Source organism: Quercus suber, unplaced genomic scaffold (genome assembly GCF_002906115.3).
Source record: "Quercus suber isolate HL8 unplaced genomic scaffold, Cork oak 2.0 scaffold_1123, whole genome shotgun sequence".
Taxonomy (NCBI): domain Eukaryota; kingdom Viridiplantae; phylum Streptophyta; class Magnoliopsida; order Fagales; family Fagaceae; genus Quercus; species Quercus suber.
Window position 1 is genome coordinate 54,093 of NW_027070527.1, and position 9,974 is coordinate 64,066.

At 36.3% G+C, this 9,974-nt stretch overlaps 1 protein-coding gene across 1 annotated transcript; it reads left to right on the plus strand.

The window, feature by feature from the left end:
- Positions 1–2,584: 2,584 nt before the first annotated feature.
- On the plus strand, positions 2,585–4,247 carry LOC112012068 (cytochrome P450 71B34). The gene is made up of 2 exons (XM_024044423.2): positions 2,585–3,500; positions 3,611–4,247. Exons 1-2 carry the CDS (start codon positions 2,595–2,597, stop codon positions 4,223–4,225), a joined length of 1,521 nt encoding a protein of 506 aa, XP_023900191.1. The 5' UTR covers positions 2,585–2,594; the 3' UTR covers positions 4,226–4,247.
- Positions 4,248–9,974: the final 5,727 nt, after the last annotated feature.

Consider the following 9,974-nt stretch of genomic DNA (forward strand, 5'->3'; position numbering starts at 1 on the left):
AAAAATGATGATATGAGTGGAATTTTGAAAGCATAGGTGGGATGTTAAAAGGAGTATAGCGGTGTAGGCTTATCTTATTGTGTGTTGTCTCGCGTGCGATATGTATATACACACACGGACAAGTGTGTTGTGTTAATGATTGCCAAATATATATATATATATATATACACACACATGGACAAGTGTGGGGCATGGGAAATGGGACTGCTAACATGCCTACGAAAGTTATTGATAAGTATAATTTGATTTTTAAGGTCGGGTTTTACACTATATAATTAACGTTTTGCTTAAAATTCACTTGCTGGCCTTCTTTTCTTTTCCACCACATTTCGGAAAAAATATGATAAAAGTGGAATTTTGAAAGCGTAGGTGGGATGTTAAAAGGAGTATAGCGGTGTGTGCTTATCTTATCGGGTGTCGTCTCGCATGCAATGCGTATATACCCACACGGACAAGTGTGTTATGTTGACGATTGCCAAATATGTATATTTACACACACATGGACAACTGTAGGGCATGGGAAATGGGACTAGTAACATGCCTGTGAAAGTGATTGATAAGTATAATTTGATTTTTTAGGTCAGTTTTTAGACTCTAGAATTAAATTTTGGCTTAAAATTCCATTACTGGTCTTCTTTGCTCACTCCACCACATTCCGGAAAAAAGATGATATGAGTGGAATTTTGAAAGCATTGGTGGGATGTTAAAAGGAGTGATGCGGTGTAGACTTATCTTTTCAGGTGTTGTCTCGCATGCAATATGTATACGCGCACAGACAAGTGTGTTTTGTTAATTATTACCAAATATGTATATATACACGCACGAACAAGTGTGGTGCATGGGAAATGGGACAAAAAACATGCCTCCGAAAGTGATTGATAAATATAATTTAATTTTTGAGGTCAGTTTTTATACTCTAGAATTAACATTTATCTTAAAATTCACTTACTATCTTCTTTGTCACTCCATCACATTCCGGAAAATATGTGATAAGAGTGGAATTTTGAAAGTATAGGTGGGATGTTAAAAGGAGTATAGCTATGTGGGCTTGTCTTATCGGGTTGTTTCTCGCATGCAATATGTATATACACACGGACAAGTGTGTTATGTTAATGATTGCCAAATATGTATATATATACACACATGGACAAGTGTGGGGCTGGGAAATGGGACTAGTAACATGCCTACGAAAGTGATTGATAAATATAATTTGATTTTTGTGGTTGGTTTTTAGACTCTAGAATTAACGTTTAGCTTAAAATTCACTTACTGGCCTTCTTTGCTTACTTCACCACATTTCGGAAAAAAGATGATATGAGTGGAATTTTGAAAGCATAGGTGGGATGTGAAAAGGAGTATAGCGGTGTGGGCTTATCTTATTGGGTGTCATCTCGCATGCAAGATGTATATACACACATAGACAAGTGTGTTATGTTAACAATTGCCAAATATGTATATATATATGCACGCGGACAAGTGTGGGGCATGAGAAATGAGACTAGTAACATGCCTATGAAAGTGGTTGATAAGTATAACTTGATTTTTGGGGTCGGTTTTTAGACTCTAGAATTAACGTTTTGCTTAAAATTCACTTACTGGCCTTCTTTGCTTACTCCACCACATTTCAGGAAAAAGATGATAAGAGTGGAATTTTGAAAGTATAGGTGGTTTGTTAAAAGGAGCACAGCAGTGTGGGCTTGTCTTATCGGGTGTCGTCTCGCATGCAATATGTACATACACACATGGACAAGTGTGTTATGTTAATGATTGCCAAATATATATTTATATACACACACGGACAAGTGTGGGGTATGGGAAATGGGACTAGTAGGATGCCTACAAAAGTGATTGATAACTTTTATTTGATTTTTGAGGTTTGTTTTTAGACTCTAGAATTAGCGTTTAGCTTAAAAATCACTTGTTGGTCTTCTTTGCTCACTCCACTACATTCCAAAAAAAATATGATAGGAGTGGAATTTTGAATGCATAGGTGGGAGTTTAAAAGGAGTATAGCGGTGTGGGTTTATCTTTTCGGGTTTGCCTAACTTTCATAGGGATTAGAAACATACATATATTTGCCAAACTTTCATTGGGATTAGAGACATACGTATATTATAGCGGTGCAATAATGTCGTATATTTGCCAAACTTTCATAGGAATTGGAAACATAATTATGCAATTTTATCTGACAAGACAAAGACATTAACCAAAGAATGTAAGAACTTAGTATATATCACATTCATTTTGTATGTATATCAGCTGTACATACCATTATATTTCTCCATTTTGAAAGGGGATATCAACAAAAAAAAAATGTAATCATATTCTGCTCATGCAAATGTGAACGCAGTGCATACTAGCTAGAGTGTAAAAATTGAAAAAATTGTGTGCATCACGCATGCAAATATGTTGTAGTATACCAGAGTGTAAGAAATAGTGTGAAGCAATATTTTTCCTTTTTAAGTATATTGTACAGCCTAATGGGGACAAAAAACTTACAGATTTTTTTTGGGTTCAATTTGGTATCTCGGGCTATTTATAGGTGAACAATTTTAGTGGATATTTACTAACTTGACACAAAAGATATAGCTTCAATGGCTCTTGATACCATATCTTTATGGCTTCCTCTTCTCCTTGTTCTCCCTCTTCTGTTGCTCATGAAAAAAACGGTGGATGAGTGGAGTTCAAAGAACCTTCCACCAAGCCCTCCTAAGCTCCCTATTATAGGTAAATTGCACCAACTTGGTGTGTTGCCTCACCAATCTATGTGGCAACTCTCTAAGAAATATGGCTCTGTGATGCTCCTTCAACTTGGTGGCATAAGAACTGTCATAATATCTTCTGCTGAGGCAGCAAGAGAAGTCTTAAAAGTTCATGATCTTGCTTGTTGCAGTAGACCTCCCTTGGCTTGCTCTAAAGTTTTTTCCTACAATTATAGGGACATAGCTCTTTCACCTTATGGTGATTATTGGAGAGAGATAAGGAAAATATGTTTTCTTGAGCTTTTTACCGTGAAGAGGGTGCATTCCTATCAGTTCATTAGGGAAGAAGAAGTTGCTTTGCTTGTGGATTCTATATCTCACTATGCATCTTTTGCAACCCCTATTGACCTTTCTGAGAAGCTGTTTGCCCTCACTGCAAGTATAACTTTTAGGATTGGTTTTGGTAAGAGTTTCCACGGGAGTGGTTTAGACAATGAAAGGTTTCAAGCAGTGGTTCATGAGGTCGTGTCCATGATAGGAAGCTACAATGCATCTGAATTATTTCCCTTCGTGGGACGGATTATAGACACTTTCTCTAGTAGATTTAAAAGGCTTGAAAGGGTCTTTCATGAGTTGGATACTTTATTCCAACAGGTCATTGATCTCCATCTTGATCCTGAGAGGAAAAAACCAAAGCATGAAGACATTATCGATGTGCTACTGAGAATTGAAAGGGAGAAAGCTGAGTTTGGCGATGCTGCTCAGTTCACAAAACATAACATTAAGGCAGTCCTCATGGTAAGCTGCCAATCTTTTATTAATCCCTTTTTTTTTTTTTTTTAACTTTACTTACCTTATCAAATTAGCCCATGTTCATCTACTTACCTGATACTATATTTGTTTATCAGAATATATTTTTAGCTGGAGTTGACACTGGTGCAATTACCATGATATGGGCAATGGCAGAGCTTGCTAAGAACCCCAGATTGATGAAAAAAGCACAAGATGAAGTTAGAAATTTCATTGGAAATAAAGGGAAAGTCACTGAAAGCGACACTGACCACCTTCATTATCTAAAGATGATAGTTAAAGAAACTTTTAGATTGCATCCTCCAATAACTCTACTTCTTTCAAGAGAAACCATGTCACACTTTAAGATCAGTGGTTATGACATTTACCCAAAAATGTTAGTACAAGTTAATGCCTGGGCAATAGGACGAGATCCTAAATACTGGGAGAACCCAGAAGAATTCGTCCCAGAAAGGTTCATGGATAACTCCATTGATTATAAAGGTCAAAATTTTGAGTTATTGACTTTTGGATCTGGTCGAAGAGGTTGTCCTGGGATATATATGGCAACAACAACAATTGAGCTTGCACTTGCAAATCTTTTATATTGTTTCAATTGGAAATTACCTGATGGGATGAAAGAGGAAGATATCAACATGGAAGAGGAAGCTGGTCTTAGCCTTTCTACCAGTAAGAAAACAGCTTTGAACCTTGTGCCAATCAAATTGTTTTAAAATATTAGTATATGTCAGCACTCTTCCCCTCTCTTTCTTCTCTCCCTCGTCTCACTCCATTCCAAATATAATCTTAATAGGAATAGTTGCTTTTATGTAATATATATATATAAAGCTGGGCTTGTGTCCAGTGACCAGTTTCATTGGACAGGATGAAATGTGAACTCGTGTCCAATTTTGGACATGTATCTATATCCTAGTGTGTCCAATGGAACTGGTCGCTAGACAAAAGCCTCTCCCACATATATATATATATATATTGCTAAGTACTTTGAAATAAATGGTGGCCAATTAGCATGTATGTTTTGGCTTTTGCGATCATGGATCATTTTCCTTTCTTATAAATAAATGGCAAGAATTGAAAGATAATTTGTGTTTGTCTTTATTACCTATGGTGGTGTTATGGAATACAAAACTACTATTTCTATTCCATTTTATACTTCACTAATCATAATTTGTTATGATGTATTCATTTTATTTTACCAATAAAATAACTAAAATTTAAAATAAATAAAACACATGGCATATCACAATCAGTAGAGTATAAAGTATTTTTGAGACTGATGGTTTCTATTAAGTATTATGAAGGATAGGCATAATTATTTCATTCAATCAATTGTTTTGGACAACGGAGCAGAGGCTAGGCAAGCAAATTTTCTTTAGACTCCAAACTGTATGGAGAAAAAAAGGAAGAAAGCCTCACTTTGATCATATTACAAATTTTATTATAAATTTAAATTGACTTTAATGTTCAAATGTTTGATCATGTATGGTGGCAATGAAAGGTGTGTATAGGGAATCTTTCAACTCCAACATCAAAATCAATGACGCATCCCACCAAATCATATTACAAAGATCTTTTTTTCTTATACACCTTTCTACCTCTTATTGAACTATGTGCTCTATACGAGGTGTCATTTTTTTTAACTTTTACATTTGAAGTATTCATTTTTTTTTTAAATGAGGTGTGTAATAATAAACTTACAAACTAGTAATTAAAAAAAAAAACTAATAAAATTGTTTTGGCATATGTACTTATTAACAATATCTATTAAGTTTTTATTTCCTATAAATGAATGCTAATGAAAAAAAAAAAAAATGACATCTAGGAAACTGACGTATTGAACATGGTAAGTACTATCTTTCCAAATAACTCAAATGAGAGTAGAATATTGATCACTAGCTGAGTAAAAGATGTAGCAATACATGCAATTACTGTTAATAATAGTGTTCCCCCTATTCCCCCTTATTAACTCCCAATTCTTCATAAAGATAAAAGTTGGGAGCTCTTCTCTAAAAAGGTGTTTAGGGGAGGTACATGTCCTCTAGAACTAGAAACTCTAGGGAGGCAACTTGTGAAAAGTTGCCATGAAATACCACTTGCTATTGTGGTATTGGGAGGTCTTTTGGTAAATGAGGAGAAAACACATCGAACATGGTCAAAATATATCGACAGTGTCAATTCGTATCTGATTGAGGATTGATCAAGTTTGATAAACATATTTGCTCTAAGCTACAATCAATTACCCCAATGGTTGAAACCATGCTTTCTATATTTTGGTATCTACCCATCTCACTTTGAGATACTAGTGAGGCAACTAATCTGACTTTGGATAGTTGAGGGATTCGTACAACAAATCAGGAACAAAAATACAAAGGATGTTGCTGAAGACTACTTAGAGAAATTCATAGATCGAAGCTTGATTCAAGTGGCAATGAAATGGCTGGATGGAGGAGTGAAAACATGTCATATCCATGATCTTCTACGAGACCTCTGTATATTGGAGAGTTCTAAAGAGAAGTTTCTTAAGGTTTATTCAAATGTTAAACTTTCACCCATAGGCAAATCTGCTTGTTGGTGAACTTGAAACTTAGGTTCAATACACCTGAATGTTCAAATAGTGTGTAAAACATCTTGAACGTTTAAACCCCCGAATTATAAATTACCAATTCAAGCTTATTATCAAACAATGTATGTGCGGAATATGAAAATAAGATAAAACAAAATTGATAAAACAATCTAAACCAAATTAAATTACAACCACAACAGAAATTAAATGGCAAAGATTAAGGGAAGAGAGATGCAAACACAAAGACAACACAACGATGTGTTATCGAAGAGGAAACCGAAGTCCTTGGCCTAAAACCTTTCCGCCGCCCTCCAAGCGGTCAATAATCCAATAGAGAATGAAGTTGGGATACATGAACAGCTAAAAACCCTCAAAGCCTAATCTACCCAGTGTACCTAAGCCCTCCAAGCTTCTTGCTCCAATGAGGTTACGCCGAACCTTTGTCTTCTCTAGCTTACCTAATCCCGCTATAGCCCATAGCATTAACCAATATCAATTGGTCCCTTCCTAATTGCTTCCCAAGTACCAAATAACTTTCTCACAGAATAGGTATGGTGAGAAAAGGATTTGGTTAATGTACCTCTCAAGGATGTATCAATGGAGAGGGTGAGAGTAGAGGAATTTTGGAGAATCAAAGGATGAAGATTGTGGATGAGTCAATCTTGTTTTTCTCTAGGATTTTTCTCTCAAAGTTCTCTCTAGAAGCTCTCTACGTTTCGTAGGTATAAGGGGTATTTATACTAATGTGTGTTTGGAATGCGAAATGTCAGTTTTTCCTAAATAGAGTAGTCTGGCGACTTGGCCTTGCAACTTAACTGAGTTGCAAATCTAAGTCATGAGCTAACGGCCTGGCTAGCTGGAAGTTTTTTCATGTAGTACAACAACTGGTGTGACTCTTTAGCTCCTCTGCATGCTTCACATGTGTGCCTTTTTGGCGACTTGCAAGTCACGAGATCCAGTCGCGAGGCATTGTTGAGTTGCACACTTTTGAGCTTTTTTTCACACTCTCTCACACATTACCTTTACATGATTCTCACCTAAATACAGGGTTTCTAAATGCTGAATTACAAACCAATTGGCATGGAATAAAGCCAACAAAATGGTTGATAAAATTCAACCTTACAATCTCCCCCTTTAGCTATTCCATGACAAAACCTTAAAACAAACTCTAGACTTAACATATGAGTTGGGAATAGTTAAACATAACTCACTAACACCAAACTCTAGAATCTATGAAGCTCTTGAACCATAAAAACAAGTACCTCCTGAAACACAACAACACCACATGATCATTGTATGCAGAAAACTTGTAATGCATATGGAGCAAGTACAATATGATCAAGCAATATAGATTAAAGCAATAAAGCATGGCTTGACCAAAAAATAAACAATCACTATAAATAGTGATCACAATGCTCATTCACATAAGGAATGAACATCCAAACATGCAAGTTAATAAGCTCAATGCAAAGTATCATTTGCATGTCCAACACTCAATCGATACAAAAACTCAAGGTAATTGCATCAAGGATAAAAATCCAATAGGGGCACAAGAGTGATGTACTTAAAGAAAATGCATAACATTTAACAACAAGTACTAAGCTACAAAGCATGGGTACAAACATGAAGTATTTTAAATAGCTAAGCATAATCATGAACTATGAGCAAAGCAAAAGCAGAGTCAATATAACACAAAGCTCTTTCTCTCTTTCTCCCCTTATTATATCACTCCCCCAATCATGAATCATAGGAGTTATGATGAACTTAGAACATATATACCTGTAACCTGAAACACTTGCACAAAACACATTAGACCCTCAAGGTAGAGCAAGTAATATAAGGACAAATATAATGTAACGAGTAAATTGTGATCAAGTAAACATGATATAAAACATGTGAGCAACTTAATCATACACCAAAACAATCATATAAAAATGACTACAATGATCATATAGCAAAGTAAGTGATCATCCAAATATGCATTCAATGAAGCACAATAGCATAAGGATGTATGCAAGCCTAACACACAAACACGATGCAATGAGAACAACAAAGCATAGATACTAAACATAACTCAAAGCACAAAAAAAAAAAAAAAGTAAAACCTGGAGAGGATTTGACCCACCGATCCTCAAGGCTAACCTGAACTCACTATGAAAGAATTGAAGTTCGTACAAAAGGACTACAAGCTCCCCGCTCGACTTCCTAATGCTACCCACCAGTAGAACTTCCTGACACGACCACGCGCAGGCTCCGAATCCACGGACTACTTCTTTCTTGAATTCCTCAATCAGCTACAAGCTCCCCGCTTGCTTTTCTTTTAAGTTCCAATGGTTGCAACAGTAATGATCTTCAAGATGTTGAAATAATCTCCACCATGAAAACCCTAAGTTTTGTGTAAAGGAAAGCTCCTCAAAGATCTCACACGAGATTCACACAAAACAGCAATGTATGAGCAACAATACAATATGGAAAACCTTAAAAACGTGGCTAGGGTTTTATTTATATACCTAGGGTAAAAACATAAAACCCTAAACGTTTAATGAAGTAGGGCTGAGTTGGAAATTCTGCAGAAAATTCAACCTGTGCGATTTTGATCGATCGAGTCTATTCTTCGATCGATCGAGCCAGGCCGAGAGTCCCAAGTACTTCTGCAGCCACTCGATTCCAACTTTACAATATTAAACCAACTTTGAGCAAGTCTAAATAAGACTAAATACAATGTTTTGATCATGGTTTGCCAACATTACAAATTAGAGTTCTAAATACATAAAATCCTAAGACCTTAGAACCTAACAAACTCCCCCTTTGGCAATCCGTGACAAAACCCTAATTAACAGCTTAAAGTTTTACAAATAAAAAGCCCTTTACAAAGATAATGCTCATAAAATTCAATTCAGCCTAACTACTATCCATAGTTGCAAGTGTAGACAGCAGCTTAGTTGAATCAACCTGTATAATCCTGAAATACTCAACAAACGCATAAACGCATGTGTGACAGTAAAGAGTAAAACAACAGGTATAACATTCTTGTAAGATCCACACAATACAAAATAAAGACATATAAAAATGAACAAGTCATAAATATAAATCAATACGCAGTGAATCATAAAGCAACAAGAATCAATAAAAAATATCATGTATATCAATCAATGTTACTCCCCCTAACATGAATATCCCCAAAAATGATATACAAAGTGAAGCACATAGATACAATCTAAAACTCCACAAGCTCCTCTAAAAAAAATCTCCCCCTAACTACAAAAACTCTACTACAAGTCAAAACTCCACTCCCCCTTTTTGTGACGGAATGCCAAAGGGCAATCACAAGTCGCCATCAAAAGGAGGTGGTGAGGGTGAATGAAGACGCGCAAGATCAGCTCGGAGAGCACGCATCTCATCCAGCAAGTCCACCAAAATCTGACCATGAGCCTGCTGAACAGTCATGACAGTCTCCAAAGTACGACGAACATCAAAGTCGGCCGAAGGAGGTGGAGGAACATCAGCAGCAGCAGCATCATCACCAACAGGAATAGGAATATCCTCACCAGCCATACCTGCAGAAGAATAAGGAGGAGGAGCGCTACTAGAGGGCTCAGATCTAGGGTGTTTAGAACCAGCTCGAAGATGAGCGGCCCTCTGTCTAAGAAAAGACGCACCTAAAGGACCAATCACATGGATGGGCTCAGAGGAAGGAAAGTCACTAAGACCAAGATAGAGAAGAATCTTATGAATGAAAATAGGATGAACAAGAGCATGAGCAGTAAGAGAACTCCTATAAACTTCGTTCAAAGAACGAAGAAAAAGATGGGGAAAACTAATAGGAGCATCAGTAACAAGAGCGTACAGAAAAACACACCTCTCAAGAGGAATGGTGTGAACATGGGAAATAGGCCAGA